At 34.4% G+C, this 19,217-nt stretch overlaps 1 protein-coding gene across 4 annotated transcripts in view; it reads right to left on the bottom strand.

Moving 5' to 3' along the window:
* Positions 1-17,778, bottom strand: part of LOC149806740 (thiopurine S-methyltransferase-like) — a 36,515-nt gene extending 18,737 nt beyond the window's left edge. Inside the window, exons 1-7 of one of the 4 annotated variants that reach the window (XM_089957049.1) lie at positions 17,415-17,445; positions 13,186-13,253; positions 12,634-12,683; positions 11,407-11,548; positions 10,868-10,963; positions 3,573-3,702; positions 695-747 (exon numbers count right to left, since the gene is read on the bottom strand). In XM_089957049.1, the coding sequence (XP_089813175.1) occupies positions 695-747; positions 3,573-3,702; positions 10,868-10,963; positions 11,407-11,546 (419 nt within the window). In that variant the 5' untranslated portion in view covers positions 11,547-11,548; positions 12,634-12,683; positions 13,186-13,253; positions 17,415-17,445. Of the gene's footprint in view, positions 1-694; positions 748-3,572; positions 3,703-10,867; positions 10,964-11,406; positions 11,549-12,633; positions 12,684-13,185; positions 13,254-17,414; positions 17,544-17,658 lie in introns of those variants that run through there. The other 3 variants (XM_089957057.1, XM_089957050.1, XM_089957042.1) reach the window with 3 other exon arrangements.
* Positions 17,779-19,217: the final 1,439 nt, after the last annotated feature.

Raw genomic sequence — 19,217 nt, 5'->3', positions numbered from 1 at the left:
TGGCCATATTTAAAATAGTGGATCAGCATCCTCTGAACATGCTTGAGTGTTCTTCATGCTACGACGCCATTTGTCAAATTCTGTTCTGCGATTTCTTAGAAGTCATTTAAATGTTTCCAATTGTCATGGCTATATCTATGGGAGGATAGGCTTCATATGAATATATCAGAAAGACCTGAATCAATTTTGAAGATCTACATGCCTGAATGCTGTCCAATTTGGTCAACTTCTGCTCAGCAGTTTTTTGAAGAAGTCATTTTAAGGTTAATGCATTTTTAGTTACAGTGACCTTTTTCAATGGCAGATCTGCATCATTTAAACAAATTTGAAATAGCAACAGCAATCAAAGCTGTATTTGACTAGACTCCTGCATGGTTGAGTCATAATGGAGGCATGTGAGTATCTGGTTTACTGAGACTGTATGAAATTAAGAAAAAGTTGATAATTGGACACCTAAACAAAAATGACAAAGTTACATGTATTTAGTTCTCCTTTACTTGTGTAAATAGTATAACATCTTATTAAGTCTTCCAGTGTAAGAAAAAACTGCCTACAATGCTAAAACTTAGTATTTTAACAAAAAAAGTAACCTTTTTCTAATCATGAAATTTATTATTATTACTACATTAAGTGATTCAAATGAAGGACATATATGACCGTAAAAATACAAGTTAAGAAACAAAAGAGTACTTACTTTGATAACAGATACAGGTCACAACAATATATCTTTATCATTCCATCTTCACTCTGAAAACAAAATAATTAGGATCAAATAAGTAAAAGCCAGAATGGGAAATACTGGAATTAAGTTTTCACTGTTGTCTCAAAATTTATCATTGTATAACTAAGTTTTATTTAACTACACTAGTCTTCTTTAGAACTTTTGACCTGAAGATATATAGATTCATGAGTTTAACGAAAACAGGAGTTTATTACATACTACATTTTACATACAATTTCTCCCCCCCCACCAGCCTATGTTAAGGTCATAAATGACACTGTTCTTAAAACATTACCTGCAATTTATACCCACTCCACATACTACATTGTTATACGTTATGATGAAGGCCCTTACCTTTGGATCCTTAAATCATAAAGGTCATCTTTCTTATCAAATGCAAACTATTGTGAAGTTTGTTGCAGGTATATTTCACAAAACTCAAGTTATTATGGAACAGCTTATTTCCCTAATTCAAGCTGCAATGACCTTGACATATGACCTTTAGATGTAAAATCTGAATAATAAGCTTCTTCAAATCATCAAGAGAAACACACTTGGAATGTTTGGTAAAAATATACTTAATAAGTTATTGTGCTGAAAACATTAATTTATCACATAGTGATTCTGATACCTGACCTTCAGACACTTGAATCAATAGACTTCTTTATCTCTCATAGGGAAACCAACATGCAGTGTTACATAAAGGCCTATGAAGCAAAACTAAATGCATTTAAACCACTTTGCTTTGATCAATCACTATTACCTCAACCTTTGATCTTTTGACCCCTAAAACAATAGGTATAATTGTCTACAATAAAGCAACACATCTGCAAAGACTAGTGGAAGCAAGTGAAGTTGAACTTACACCATTACATTGAAACCAGTTCACTTTGGTCACTTGCAGCAACCTTGACCTTTGACCTGTTAACCCCCAAATCTGTGGGATTCTTTGTCTCCTGCAGAGCATTCAACCTTCAAAGTTTGATGAATGGATGTGCAACAGAAATAATGATAATGAATGTAAACTAAGTTATTAACAAACAGGACAGATGGTCAAACATTGCAATAACAGTACAAGTCCTATGTTTAGAGGACATATAAAAATGTTAAATGGAGGAATGCTACATATACTATTAGAACAACAATCTTGATATATCATATAGTGGAATAAAGTAATCACTGTATATTTAATGCATAATTACATAATGTTATCACATGAAAATAAAGGTTGGAAAGTGCAGCAAAAAATCTGTCTATAAACTGAGGAATTCTGGTTCATAAGATTCACTTCTAGTTCATCTGAGGCATGAAATTGTAAGCTTGATTTAAGTTTCACGTATAACATTATGGTAACCACTAATTTCCAGGTTCTGCATCGCTCAGATCCATTAGGCCACAAATTTCCAGGTTTTTCAGTTAAATACAGCTCAGCATCTATTTAAGCCACTACCACAACTACTGAGAATACTTGATTGAGGTTGCTACTATATTTTAAAAATATTTGTGTCATCACACTTGGCATGCAGGAATGAGTAATCTTGCACACTTCTTTCTACATTTTTTTAATATAGTTTTTTAACTCTGGGATATGATCTGGATTGGTCTGTACATATGCACAATGGTTTGGTAGGGCAGGCTTGGAGAGGGGGTCAAGGTGGGGGTTAGCATAAGTGAGAATAGCTTGGGGATACAGCTAACCCTGACATATGCAATAGCTACATTCCTGAGAATGATTGCATAACTTGAAATTTTGGGTATTGCTGCCTTTAATATTCACATGAAAAATGTCTTTAAATTAACTTTAAAACCATAACATTTAGAAATTTATGAATCTTAATATTTGCGGTTTTATAAAAAATAATTTCATTATTGTTTGGTCTCCACTAAAAAATGAAATAATAAAAAATTCATAAGAAATCACATAACACAAATTTCGTGCTAGTCAGCTGTACTGCTGCTTTGTGTACGATTCAAGATTTACACATTAAATCAACAAATCAAACCTAATGTTATGACTTCTATCATATGCTCCTGACAGCTCAGATGTTGGTGTAAAGTGGCATTTGAGAACGAAAAAGTAGAGGAAAGTAACGGTCTTGAATGGAAAAAGGTTTTACAATTAATTTAGTCTTTAACTACAACGTGAATGTCAGCTGAGATATATAAAAAAAAGAGTACAATGAAAGGCACATGATATACCAACCCTGTGTTTAATACTTCTCTGTGTAAGTGCTAGCAGGACATGGGAAACTCTGCATCAACGGTCAGGTTGACTCTCTCTCTCTCTCTTGCATTACCAGCAGGAATTAGCAATCCCTAGACATCTATTTTTAATATTTTTATAAATCCTATTTAATTTTTTCTTGCAATATCAATCTTTGGATGTATTCAGTTCTTTTTAATTTGTTTGTAATAGTTTTATTTGGACGAGTGCTAGATGTACTGATTTTTTACTGATTTTTTAGGTGTTAGGTAAAAAGGGTGAAGTCTCTATCGACATCTGATGGCCATCAAAATTATGATGAGGTCAGTGTTACATGCTTCTGTTGCCATTTTTATTAAGTCATAGCTAGAAGTAGTTCATTGAAAGCAGTCATGTGTTTACCATATAAGGAAGTAAACACTACCATATAAGGAAGTAGTGAATAATTTAACTTAACTACAGTCAGTTCTGCTGGGTACTGACCCACAGCAACAACATTAAACTAATGGGACTATTTATGAAGTATATAACAATATAGCTTATACTTTTCAGTCTCTTTGGATACAACATTCATTTTTTATAAAACGATAATCTCATCTCTACTGATTATACTTTAAATTATATGCAAATCAACTATAGCTATTACACCTGATATAACTTGCCATCGAGATTTGGTAAATCTGCACTGGAATACTGCATTCCTCGCTCAGAGAAGAATTGTTCTACAGCTGTAGCATATAACTCCACGCCTACAACCTCATGACCTTTATCTGCAAACCTAAAATTGATGATATCTAAGTAACTAATTGCATGCAAGTCAATTTATTACATGGTGACAATAATAATATACATATTATTCTGCCTCTCTAGTCGATTAAAATAGACAACTTACAGTTAGGTCTGGAGTTACCATGGTTATCAAATTACAGAAACACTATTACAGCAGTGAGAAAGCTTAGAGGCCAGTTTCATTTTGTATTGTTGCGGTCAAAACAATACATGAAGACAGAAGTCATCAAAGAGATAAGCTGATTATGTTGCTGAGTGTAACTAATTGCTGGTGTGTAAAGCAACAAAAATCCAAGCACACCTGTTTCTGCTTCATAGATGTTAATCCAAACTTTTGTTTCTTTTCTACAATGTATGTAAACACCTGAACTATTTACTATAAGTGAACTCTGCACTAAAGTTGTTAATTGTGGTTGGATTATGTTGGTGGCTGAGAGTGATGACAGTGGCAAGGGTTTATGTAATCTGACCTTGACCCTTGCAACTCCATATATTTTGACATTTATCTTGGAGTGTGGGGTACTGGTATTAAGAGTGAAATGGATATAAAAAAGTTGGAATTTGTTGCTGCCTGGAAAAAGTCAGATTCATGAAGCATAGAGCGGGCAAAGTTTTTGTGGTATTTTAACTATCGTGTTGGCATATAATCTCTGTTTGATGAATCTGGTTTTATCCAGGTCACTGCAACAGTGGCATGTTCTGGTCATTATTCTCAGAATAGTTATGTTGTGAGTGAAATATACTTTTGCTCTGTTTACAAACATTATGTGTATTTCACCTAATATTTTCAAATATTTTGTACGACAAAATTCATAAGGGGTTTATTACTGACATCACAAGATTGTTGGACCTCAGATGTAATGGTTGTGGTTGCCAGATTTGTTTAGTCATGTGACAATCAATGCAAATGGTGAGTAGCAGATCAAATTTCATAAATGCTGTAGTTTTGTTCTGTCTGATAGTGGATTAAAGACAAAATGAATATTATAATCACAATTTCTGAGAAAATAAATAATGTTCCTATCTATTTCATGCAGGTATGACTTGTTATAGTGTCCTATTAGCTTGCTAGGCCAGCAAATAAGTGGCTACCCTATGCTGCCAACATGCAATGTTGGCAAAATCCGATTTTCAATAGGCAATTGACCCGAAACCCCAAAATAGACGTAGAAATATGTGTATGTAAAATGGGGTGGGATGGGTCAAGGAAACTCTGAATAGGTATTACACTACTGACTTGGTGTTGATTTGTGATGTTTCTTGTTCTTGTATGGGAACATTGCTCCTGTAAAGGTCAAAAACACATTCATGTCATTTCTTGTTTACAGCGTAATTTTCACTATTTTATCCAAATGATAAAAAATCCATTCATAATATTGGCTGATTAGCATTTGTACTGGTAAAATTTGGCCTTGTATTGAGTAATTCTGTTCCTTACTGGTACAAAGTAACAGTTGTTGCACAACCCTATTGGAATCTCTGATCAACTCATGCCTACACTTTATTCTGTACATGAAATATTGCATTATCACAATCTCAACAGAGGTATCAATAAATGACTGGATATTCACTACATTTTGCTGGGGCCCAAATTTGGGGGATTTTGTGGTTGCTATAAACCAAGAATTTAAGGTCACAATAATGATACCTCTATGGGAACAAAAAACATCATTTCATAATCCACATCTATCATTGCCAGTAAAAAAAAATGCCATCAAGTCATAATGAATATGTCAATTTTTGCAAACATTAAAATAATAACCTATGAAAATAAATGACAATATTTACCAATGAAAATTAATGAATTCACAGAATTTTTAAGCATCCAAATTAAACAAAATCATACTACTGAAACACTTTTAAACATTTGACTGAACAATCCAAAAGTATTTTTTGTGAGATTATCAGATTATCTTGCAACTGTGCCAATTCCTTCGAAAGCGTTCCATAAATCTATTGAATATTCTGCTTGCCCTTGAGTACAAAACAAGGAAACTATCATGCTCAATCCATAACATTCATATAAAATTTACAGTCACACCATGCTCATTCCATAATTTTCATGCAAAATTCACAGTCACATCATGCTCATTCCATAACTTTCATATGAAATGTAGTCACATCATGCTCATTCCATAACTTTCATATGAAATGTACAGTTACATCATGCTAATTCCGTAACTTTCATATGAAATGTAGTCACATCATTCTCATTCCATAACTTTCATATGAAATGTAGTCACATCATTTTCATTCTTTTACTTTCATATGAAATGTACAGTCACATCATACTCATTCCATAACTTTCATATGAAATGTACAGTCACATCATTTTCATTCTTTTACTTTCATATGAAATGTACACAGTTGCATCATGCTCATTCCATAACTTTCATATGAAATGTACAGTCACAACATTTTCATTCTTTTACTTTCATATGAAATGTACACAGTTGCATCATGCTCATTCCATAACTTTCATATGAAATGTACAGTCAAATCATGCTGATTCCATAACTTTCATACGAAATGTACAGTCACACCATTTTCATTCTTTAACTTTCATATGAAATGTGCACAGTGACATCATTCTCATTCCATAACTTTAATAAGAAATGTACAGTCACATGCTTGATTATTAATGACACGATGTCATCAATCAGCAAGTCACGATCCTTGGTAAAACTTCATATATTAAACCTGTGTGATATCATGTGATGTCACAGGTTTTGACATAATATCAAAAGTGTCCAAGTGTTCCACAAAGTGAAAACAATGTTTTATATATACATACTTTATTTATACACTTCAAATAAAGTCAGTAATTATGACAAATTCAAGACCTTAAAATATGAAACCGATCAAAAATTATGAAAAATTAAACGTCACTATTTTCAGCGCTCTGAACTGTCCAATCTATGACATCTGTTACAATCTGCAAATGGAACAGGGCTCAGATCTTGTCTAATAGACCAATGAAGCAATGGTTCATAAATATGTTAGGACACATACCACATATAACATCTTTTCAAGCAATTTGGTATAACACAATATATGGTCATATCACAGAGCATCATAAAAGTGTACACTTCAAAATTGTTTAATATTTTATAAAGGTCTAATGCTTTGCAAGGGAAGCTCTAAGTAAGGGTGGAATCCTGCTAATTATCAAATAGATTGATAACAAAAGACCCAAGTAGACCTAAGGCCACCAACTGAGTGTAATCTGCCTAATAGCCAAAAGCAAGATCAGCTGGCCAAGAAATCTGATTCAGTCGGAAGTTTTCCATGTTACTGCCTTCCAATGCTGTTGATAAAAATCATTTCAAGCTTTCTTTATGTTCTGCAATGACATCCATTTGTGATGGCATGTCAGCACCATTTTGTTCAATACTGCAAGCTCTTATGCAAGGATGTTTCTGTCAAGTTTTGTCAAATACTACTGAGTGGTGTCTTAGATAATGGTGTTTAAATGTTTATTTTTTATTTTCAGAAACAGTAGCCATATTTGATGGATATGCATCAAGTATATAAATCTGAGAATTGAGAGAGGAAGACAGTTTTATGTTCTCTATCTTTCAATTCAAAATCTTTCTTACCGCTCTGGTGGCCTAGTGGTCAGAGCATCTGCCTCGGATGCAGGAGGTCGTGGGTTCGATTTCCGGATGAGTGACACCAACAACTCATAAAAATGGTACTAACAGCTGCCTTGCTAGGCGCTCAGCATTAAGAAGTTAGTGTTAGGAATGGTCGGCCTGGTGTCAGGATAATGTGACTGGGTGAGACATTGTGCTACATGTCTGCGGCATGATGCCCCAGTGCTAGACATCTCAATAAACTGCCACACTGCAGACATTGTAGCGATATGACTGAAAAACTGTTAAAGCTATGTTAAAAATCCAAGTCACACACATACACACACAAAATCTTTCTTTATTATGGAAAACTTTAATTACTTCCACAAGTATTTAACGTGTAAAATAAAGATAATAAGAAAAACAAAATAAACTATTTCTAAGATATAGCACAATTTCAAGAAAACAGTCTGTATTTTATTTACTTTATTTTTAACCTAGACATAGTAGACAGAGAATCTCAAATGGGTAATGACTTAATACTGAACTTATGAAATGAGTCAAGGCTCACAAAAGCTGGACATTATTCAACGAGTTTCAAAAATTTAATAATAAATCATTACCCATTTCAGATTCATTTTATCACAGTTTTGATTTCACAGGAAATTTTTTAGATGGAAAGAAGAATGAATAATTTCATTCATTCTGACAGTCTTTGCACCTTTCATGTGTTGTGCGTAAAAAATAGTCCCAACCAAAGTTGAACTAGTATTGACGTTTTAAAGTAGATTATACTTTTCTTACACACTATGAATCAAAGAACAAGTATCCTTCCAATTAAACAGAACATTTTACACAGACGAAATCATTTTCAACACAGAATGTCCAATGTGTCTGATGTCACATTGTTTGATGCACAACCCATTAGATTACAGTTGAGGATCCATGTTTATATAACCTCAAGTGTCACTTTTACAACTAAACATTACATTGTAGCAATATTCTTGAAGAAATAATGTTTAGTGGATGCAGAAATTACCATATCTACTGTAATGCATGTGTGACCAGATATTTGTAGTGTTTGTTTTGGAACAGTAGACTACAGAATATGCAAACAAATTTCATTTTTGACTCAAAATTGCATCACATATTTTCTGTGTAAATATCCAGTGGTTGGATAAACTTCTATCAGTTTGGAGACCAGTTTATGTCCACATTCTTCTGTGAACAGAGGTGAGTTTAATTACTTCTGTAAGTTAACATTTAAACCACGCTTATATATAGGGTGGATTCCATGCTACAGATATACCATCTCCCTCAAATGCAACCCCACACAAGCAATACCCGTAGTTTACTTGTTGTTTTTATTGTTTTTGTCTTGTGTGTTTAGCCATTATTCATGTTATGATCTGTTATACATGACATAACAAACTCCTGTGGGGTAAATTAGCCATGTTGAAACAGACGAGACTATTTTGCACCAATTCTCTTTCACGAGTCAATTTGAAACATGGCAACCCAAAATGTTCATTGAAAACAAAAAAATACCAGAAGGCAGGATTAAAAAGTTTTCCCACGATCACAGCTAATCAGTAAAGAGAATACTGCACACTAATTTCATGGGCTTATTTGGACCAATCAGAATCATATAAAGTGATAAGTTCAGGTGCTATAATATCAAAAATATGAAACTGCACACACTATAGGCAAAGTGTACCGACTATGTGATAATATGCTTTCCTAAATCAAATTGGTGTCACTTGGACAACCAATATGCCTGCCATAGTGGCCATCTTGAAAATTGTGCTATTGCTCATCCTCTTGAATAGTTGGTCATATCAGCAAAGGTTTCCATTAAAGACTTATGATGTCTAGTTTTCTTAAATGAAAATGGTGCTGTCTAATATCCAGTATGACTACCGCATGGCCATCTTCAAAATCTTGTTATGTAAACTTTCTCCTGCATGGAAAGACATACTGACATGGGTTTTGTCACCAGAAGACTTGTTATGATGTTTAATAGTATCTAAATGAAAAATGGTGCTATTTGATTGCCAATATGGCAGCCAGAGCTGTTTTTGAAAGGGGAAGGAGGCTAGGGATAAGTATTGATTAAGTATTGATTGTATTTAAGCCATATATCACAATTTAGAGATGGCAAACTTACCATTGTCAAATCAAAGAAAGTGGTTGTTGTAGCATAGTTAATAAGGAAACTAGGCAGACATGACCTCTTATTTCTGAGACCACAAATGGACCAAGACTGCTTTCAGCAGGAAAACATCTTTAATTAGCACATCAGTAAAAAGTTTGAATTCCATCCATTTTTGCAATATTTTTAACTTTATATACTTTCATTACAATAAATTTTAAGGTTAGACATTTGGACAGAACAGAATAAATTTTGCAAGTTAGATGTGCAATTCCTCCAGGCTATGATGTTAACAGCCAGATGAACTGGATGGAATGGTCTGCTGTATGTCATCAATTTTTAACTGAAAATTTTGGTGACCTGAAGTACAACATGGCTGCCACACTGGCCATTGTGAAAATCTTGCAATTGCTGAATGGAAAAACATATTGACATGTGGTTTTTCGCAGACAACTTGTAATGATAGCTAGTTAGTCCTGGCACTGATCTGATATTTCTGAAGAATATCAAAGATGGTTTCAAAGTTCTGCAGTTAAAAGGAAAAAATGATCTTGTCTAGAATTCCTAGAAATTCTTTTCAGCCAGTAGTGTCAGTCCCTTCAAGGGACTCTTGTATATTTTTAGAAATGGCAGCCCTATCTAATGACAAAAAAAAAATCGGCACAATTTATATAAAGAAGGGAAAGCACTTCATAATAGGATGCTTTCAATCAAATTTGGTCACAACCTGAAACTGCTGAAAGAATTTTACATTTTAAGTAAGAGTGGTCAACTTGGATGGTGTATCAGCATCATTGGTACAAAAGCTGAATGTTTTCTTTCAAATATGGTCAATTCTGTTCAGCAGTTTTTGTAAAGAACTCACTGAGAGTATTTTGTACTTTTAGTAACTGACAATGGATCAGTACCATTTGTGCAAAATTGAAAGCCCTTCATGCCAGTTGCTTTCTGTAAAATTTGGTCAGAGTCTGTTGAGCAGTTTTTGATAAGAAATCCTTGAGAGGTTTTCTATTTTTAACTATGGTGGCCTGATCATGTGGTGAAACAGCAGTCACAGTAGCTCAATGCATGGGTCACAAACTGATTAACTGCCCAGACCAGCCTGGGTTGACTGCCTCAGTGTGTCCATGTGAAAGGTATTCAGTGCCCAGGCCAGCCTGGGTTGACTGTAAGGTACTCAGCTCCAATTTCAAAGGCATGATATAGCCAATAAAGTTCAGTAAGTGGTATTAAAATCCCCAAGTCAACGACAACAATCAGCTTCATACGTCCAGTGGTTTTTGTGAAGTTAAAATTAGCAAATGCTGATGAATGATGGATGACACGTGACAAATGACACATGCCATGATATGTGCCATACCATAAACTACACCTAGCTATTGACAAATAATGATATTTCAGTCAATGAACTTTCTTCAGATACTCACCATTTTATATCTGGAGTTTTGCCACATAGTGGAACAAATACACGCAGCTGCTGAGTTCTTCCTTCAAATATCTTGCCTTCATACTTTAAAAGCATCCTGAAAAAACATTAATCTAGATATAACAAGAAACCAATAATCATTATCCTACCTAAAGGAAATATCTTTCTCAACTATTTAATTGTTAAGAAATGGTCCTTAAAACAAAATATCTGTATTCAATTTTTAAGTTTATCAAGAGTTATATCCCTTGTATTACCCAAAGTAATTACTTATGCCAGGATGCAAATCTATTAAAATTTCTTTTCCAAATGTCACAAATACTATGAAAACAAGCAAACTTTATTTCCTGTCCATTTATACAAGTTATCAAGAAATTATAATTGTGGAAATTAATATGCATACAACCTTCCATCAGACCAAAGACAACATGTAACAACAACAATATGACTAATTCATAATTCTTTGTACAAAGTTACCTTCAGACAGACAGACAGATGGACTGGCAGACAGACTATTTTAGTACTTTTTAGTTCACTTACGGGTCAACACAAGTGACCACCCAGTCAGAAGTTCCCTCTTCCCAGCGTCTCAGCCAGTCTTCATTAGTATGGATTCCACGAGAACCCTGTCCATCAGCTGCATTCTGGGTATTGGGATTTTCTGGTGGAATAGATGCCATGCCTGGAATATGGAGAATAGCAATCAGCTTTAAGATTATAATGTACGAAACATCTATAATAAACATTTCAGTAAACCATCCTCAAAAACCTTTCCATAATTCAAACAGCTGTAAAGTCTAAAACTATTTTTTGTACTTCAATCATGGTACTTGTACGTGAAAATTTAGAAGGCAAAAAAAAAAAAATACAGAAAATTCAGTATTGTTATTCAAGAGGCTTATCTGGTCATTGGATGGATGGCATGTACATCAATGTATATGTATCTGCTTGGAAGAGGTTTATGAGGATCTGCTGGGAAGAGGTTTATGTGGATCTGCTGGGATGAGGTTTATTTGGATCTGCTGGGAAGAGGTTTATGCAGATCTGCTGGGAAGAGGTTTAGGATGATCTTTTGGGATTAGGTTCAGGTGGATCTGTTTAGATGAAGTATAGATGGGTCTACAAAGTGTAAAAAAATAATTCTACTATAACACAAAACAATGATGTTAATGATACTATTAAGGCAGTTTTGATGCATAAAGTGCACAATGAACTTGAATCATCACAAAGTGGGCAGGTTGGATCATGGACACTATGATGACATTCCCTTAAAATATTTATAACAAGTGAGGGGGAATCACCCTCCTACCGCAAATTCATGTAGTACAGTATCTACATATAACACAATAAGTGCACATGCATCATTTTGTGCCAAACGTGCAAAAAACACCTTTACTACACACGTCACAACTGCAGTATGGCTCAGGAGGGGAAGTGTCCACTAAAACAAAATGATTTTCTCGGCAACTTAATTTGATGCATGCCTGCTGTTTCATTACCACTCAACTTTGTGGGTCAAAATTTATATCAGTGCCACAAACAAATCATATATGTGCTTTATTCAGCATGACCATATAGGAAGAGACAGAATGCAACTGCCAACACAGTCAAAGGAAGCTGACACTCCTAATATGTATACACAAGTGACTGTGACATTATTTATGACATCATTAGTGTGTGCTTATTATAAAGTGATTAATTTCATGAACTTTAACTCCAATATTAAGTTTCTTAAGTGCAAAGTTTACAAGAAATGAAACTACTTACTGTGCTTTCAGTGTCCTGTATACACTTTGAGACTGGTCAGTGAAGAATTCCTACAATAATAAATCAGTCTTGCTTTAGATGCTAGATAGAGGAAACTGCCATGAGGCGAAAAGTTAAAGATTGATCAAGCAAACTTCGCATTCATGAATAACCAGTGTCTTGCAGTGCATGCATGCATAACAACCATGGTCTTATATTGCCAACCATTTTATGTCATGATTTGTACTCCCATAAATGTCTTCTATATACTACATGCATGTATCATGATGGAAAGCATGTATCATGACATCATGTTTCATGACAGTATTGCATACTGATATAAACTGAAAAATAAACAAGCTTAAAAGAGACATTGCTTAGATCACTGCATAAATCTTTTGCTTGATAAACTACATTCCTTGAATGAACCAAAATGATTTTCTGTTTTTTATTTCTTTAAATAGTTGACTATACATTTATCAGACAGACTATAAAATGACTTAAAAACTTGTTTATTCTCTCACACTGCCAAAGAGATTAACACGGAGCGTGAAAGTAAGCAAAGTGATGCACCTATTCAAGACCATCAGAAATTTGTGTTCGACAAAACAGCACCCTGGCGAGCATCACATTCAGCACCCCTGATTCAGAAAATAAAATACCGCAGATGCCATTAAATGGTGCCCTAGGCAGTTGAATGTATTGTCTAACACTTACAACAGCCCTGCAGCAATTAAGACCAAAGCTAGTTTCAAGTATCTCTATTCTAAGTACACTTTTAGATACTTTACAGTTGTTGATGTGCTCCACTCAAAACAAAAACAGGAACATCACTCAGACTCTGTGAATTAAAATCAGAAATTCAATGACATATGATTATCACATGCACTTGTGTCATGGACTTATTCATATCGGCAATTTTTCCAACATTAAATGCCCTGAATCAGACACTGTGGAGTCTCACTACAGCAGAGTTTTTGAAAAATCTGTTAAATGTCAAGAACACAATTAATTTAGTGGACACAAAAACTGTGGCATACCATGCAAAAGCCCGGCTCAACTGATGCAATACTGGAAAAATATATATTTTTTGAAGTACTTAACAAATTCAAGCACCTCAGATACAGGGAGCTTGTGGGTTTGGTCCCCAGCAGAGTTATACCAAAGACTTACAAAAATGGTACAAACAGCTGCCTCACTTGGCGCTCAGCATTAAGAGGTTAGTGTTAGGACTTGTCGGCCTGGTGTCAGGATAATGTGACTGGGTGGGACATCATGCTACATGTCTGCGGCATGATGCCCCAGTGCTAGACATCACTATAAACTGCCACACTGCATACATCATAGCAATATGACTGAAAAATTGTTAAAGCTACATTAAAAATCCAAATCACGCACACAAACTCAAGACCCAAGTGCCTCGGTGATTACTATCAGCCTCCCTTGTCATAAGCTTTCTGAACTACCATGTGGGACAGCAAACTCAGTGAAATGGTGTCAGGGCCATTTCCCATATTGCCCACACCTTAAAACAGCCTGCACCTATTTTAAAACCCAGCTAGTTTCCAGTACCTTATTCTGAATACTTTACAGTTCCCAGTCGATGATGTGCTCCATTCTAAACAAAACAAAAACATCATATATATTCAAAGACATATTATTATCACATGTACTTGTGTGATGGATTTTTTCGTTTCTGTAATAAATACTCCATTTCCAGCATTATATGCTTTGAATCAGACACTGTAGAGTCTGAGTGCAGCAAGGTTTTCAACAATTCTGTCCAATGTCATGCCATAAAGGACATAAATATCTTATTGGACCTGGACATTATAGCAAACCATGCAAGTCTGACTCAACAACTGATTCAGTATATATAATGCTGGAAAATTGAATATTTATTGAAGCACTTAAATAACCCAAGACCCAAGTGCCTGTGATAACTATCTGCCTCCCCACTTTTACCTTTCTGTACTTCTTATGTCAGGTGTTTAGGCTCGATTAAACAATAACACAAGAAAGAGTGAAAACAACAAACTTTGAAAAAATACAGTAATTTATTTTCCTGGAAAAATTCTGCAAAAATTAAATAATATGAACTTATGGTTTTATAGAATCAAATCCAAAAATAATCCAAGAATAAAATTTTAGTAGTCCTAATAACAAAATTTCACGTTCGAATCCCGACAAAGGATTCAAGATGGAAGATGATGATGTATGCTGCAATCTGTAGTGTTGAAATCTACAGTTCCTTGTAGAAACAACAATTATCACTCCGGTTTGGGAAATTTAAATAAATTTCTTATAAGAACTGTCTTTGATTAAGAATCTCACATAAGCACATGTATTTTCCAGAAAAATAACAGAATTAATCCTTTTGAATCCATGTCATTTGAAGTAACTCCAAACAGCACAACATAAACTTCATACTCTTTTGAGCTTGTATTTTATATGCTCTCTAAATGTTCTTCCACTTTCATAATGACTGCCATGTTTAATGTAATCTCTTCAATGTATGAATCTAAAAGTCATTCAAGCTTGAACACTTTTTTTCAAACTTGGTTGAATTTTGTTAGGATATTATTTACAAGAAACTATTACAGGTTTCTCAAATTTTTATGCTTACTGAACATTGTCATTTAGTGTTATTGAATCACCTATTAAAAAACCCAAAAGATTTAGGTTACCACAGCCTTTATTTTGACCTCTAGCATAATCAACTATTAAAAACCCCAAAGGATTTAGGTTCCCCCAGTCTTTATTTTTCATCTCTGGCATTCAGTGGTAGCAATGTACAGCTATCATGCCAAAAAACAGCAGCTCAAAAACACTTTATCTTGCTACCCATACAGCTGGCAAGTGACTATGGTTTTTCACCGTTTATGCAGCACAATGGTCAAGTGGTCTAAAGCACTCACCATTATGGATCACTGCCATCTCACCTCTGTCTGCATGGGTTTGAATCTCGGGTTCGGCCAATGTGGGTATGTGAGAAAGCTTGCCAGTAGCTTTTTGTGGATCAGTGGTTCTTTCCAGGGTTTTACCTGGTTCTTCCTCCACCATTTATATTGGCCACCATGTATAGCCTATCTTGTGCTGAAAAATGGTGTTAAACCCTACAACAACAACAACATATTGCACAGTACTTAAAGCAGGCAGACAAGATTTTGCAAGTTAATTAGGACTTTAAATAAAAGTTTTTTCTGCTCATTCTGGGTGGGTAAGAACAAGCAGTTGCTCCTATGCTGCATAAATGGTGAAAAACTGTATGGCTACCAATATAAAATGTTTTTGAGCCCTGTCATTGATGAAGGTAAATCAATGTTTTCTTCATTTTCTACTCTTTTTCTCCTTTTTACAGACTTATTCATTTCTCACATGCTGATCAACTTTAATAATGCCACAACCTATCAGACACAGAATGCTCAATACTACATTGATTTCAAATGGATTCTAAGTTTCATCTCACTATAAACACATAGGCTTATTCCTTACCCGATGTGATAATCTATCCTTGAAGTGTGATCAAGGTATGTGATGTAAAACATGTATTTTGTTCATAAACTATCTTCTTTCAGTCACAATGATCTTGACCTTTGCCACCCCCACCCCCCATATATTACTGATGCACAGTAAAGGTTTAATCTAATAAGCTATCCACAAAACTTGGCAAATGTACATTCTGCAGAACAAATGTTATTGTGGAAAAGGAAAAGCTAAGAGCAACAGACTGGGTGATAAAGCATTACAATCTTCCACTCAATGGTGGGTATATACAAATGTAATCAGAATGTCCCCATCTGTTTTTGCAAGAGGAAAATATGCCTCAGATGTATGTCAGTGCAGTAATTTACAGAAAAATCATTCATTTTGTTTTCCAGAAACTTTCTTTGCAAACAAGAAACTACAATCTATCTAGTTTACAATGGCTATTTCTGCCAGTGAATTTATATCTAGGATTGAAGTTATGAATGGTTTATAGTTTTATTTTGTGGGTTTTTATGTCATTATTCAGCACACGATAGGCTATACATGGTGGTCATACATTTGGTGTTGGAAAATGCAGGTAAAACCCTGGATAAAACCACTGAACCACAGGAACCCAATATTGGCAAACTTTCCAAATACCTACGTTGTCTGAGCTAAGTTTCGAACGTACACGGACAAGATGTGAGATGGCAGTGATCTGTAAAGGTGGGCACCTTAGATCACTAAGCCATCCATGGCCCCTTGGAATCATATTTTTTTTAAACATAAAAATAAAAAATTGAGTCTGATGATATTAAAACGTATCGGTTAAGCATTTTTTCGTAAATCGCCAAGGTGGCTCGAATGTAGCTATTGGCATTTATTCCAAGCATGATCTGCAGGACTGACCTCGAGTTTGTAAATACATAGAAACAGTCCATATTTATGTCAGGATTGAAGGAGTGGGGTCTTTCTGAGCCGACTTTTTTAAAATAAATATGAGCTATTAAGCTTTTATGGGGCCAGAAATTTAAAATAGACAACAAATTAAATAATAATAAAAAACGAAAGAAAACAAATAAAGAAGATTACGAAACTAGCAGAGAAAATTAAATGATCGGTCCCTTTATATCAATTCGGGTCAGATGCAAAATCATGAAAATGACTGTTGTGTACATGACAATGATAAAATGATTCTCAGATTCAATGTCTTGATATCATTTATTAATTTTGCCACACTTACATATAGCGAGAATAATGTACAGTTATACAAATACAAAATCTATTCTTATCCAATTATTAAAACCATTAAACCTATTTTACAATACGATTACCAATACAACTGCCAATTATTACTTCTCTGCCAACTGGGTCAGGCAACCGGTGTTCGCGATAACGTAATTCGGGTATTATCTTAGTCCTACAATGTAAGACATAGCACGTTGTGTTTTGTTTTAGTGCCATCACCGCCCAGAACAAAAATGTCGGGTGATGTGTCCTACTTTGTAGGACCAGTATCATCTATTCGTTGTTTGATCCCGTTGGGGTATTATATACATACAGTTTTAATATACGTACCTCGACTGTAACCTTGTAAATACTAACCAGATAAGATTATATCCTGTTGATTTTCTAAGTGAAGAAACATGGGTAGTTTATTTACGTAAATATGTATTTCTTGACGGTGCAGGCTATAACCTAGTCCTACATGCAAGACCTCGACGCTGATACTTATATTTTGTGCGTCTGGGACCTAGACGCCCAAAACAAAAATATAAGCGTCGAGGTCTTACATGTAGGACTACCTCGAACCATATAAAATATTAAGTTTCGTATTAGATTTAATTTACAATTGTTTTAAATATATTTTTCCCAGGAATGTTCAAAACTTCTTTTAAGGAAACTAAAGCCCGATTTTACGTGAGATAATGGAATTGTTCTTTACACAAATCAAGTAAAATAATGCAAGACTATTTAGCTCGACTTGCCACTTTAACATGAACTGTTTGCAAAGACGGGCATTCATCATTGTGCCGAATTGAAATGGTTTATTTTATTGAGAAATGATACACTTATTAACACTGAAAAAATCGCAAAACAATTTCACACACACACACACACACACACACATATATATATATATATATATATATATATATATATATATATATATATATATATATATGAGGCGACTATTTACATACATAAAAATTATGATGTAATTCAATACAGTGTCATACATCTACATAATTTCTTCAAGTCTTGTGAACCTGGCATTAATTATAATAAAAGAAAATGATAAAGTTGCAAATTGGTATTGTTATCTTTGTTGAAAGATTTTGAAAATGATAACATAGGTGTCCTCTTTATTCAGTTTGGGGGCTTTTTACCTTTTTTTTATCAAGATGATTTTGGGTCTGTTTTTAATTCTTTCGGTAGAAAAGCATTTCCTTGCTGGATTGTCTTTCTCAGCTGTGTACAAAAAGATACAGTGAAACAAGACTAAAATTTGGTGAATACTTGAATAAAAAATAAATTCAAATTAATATGACACTTGAGTTCTCAATGTGTATGCAGCTGCAGTAAACAGCATAATTTAATGGTTTGAGAAAACCTTTAATCACCAGACAACAGCAGGCCTTATGGTTCAGTTATTGTGATGCTAGTGGTACTAATTACAGCTGTACTTACTATGAATACTGCACAAGGAATTTACTCCAGTACTGTAAAGAAATACTCCTTTTAAGTGTTTGTTATTCCTGCCCAAATTATTTTCTGTAAATTGCAGAATGGTGTATACCAGTCAAGACATGATGAAAATAGAATGTGACTGCCATTTGCACCTTGATGCAAGACAAAGCAATGTTAAAATAGTAGCATAGTGTACCTTCTCCCAGAAAGTAAAATAGCAGTGTAGACAACACAAATCTATATTTCTACTGGAATATTGCTCAGCCATTTGAAATTTCATGACCTGATGGAAATGACCAATGAATAAAGACTTGTGGTCACTCGCATGATCATCTAAACATGGACACAATTGATGGCAATTACTACATCTTTGTTTGCACAGAAATATATAGAAAAGCTTGTCCAATCGATCATTTAAAGCCCAAAACCAAAAAAAAGAAAAAAGA

The sequence above is a fragment of the Sinohyriopsis cumingii genome, chromosome 1 (genome assembly GCF_028554795.1).
Source record: "Sinohyriopsis cumingii isolate HCF-2022 chromosome 1, ASM2855479v2, whole genome shotgun sequence".
In the NCBI taxonomy this organism is placed as follows: Eukaryota; Metazoa; Mollusca; class Bivalvia; order Unionida; family Unionidae; genus Sinohyriopsis; species Sinohyriopsis cumingii.
This window is presented reverse-complemented; position numbering and strand designations above follow the sequence as displayed.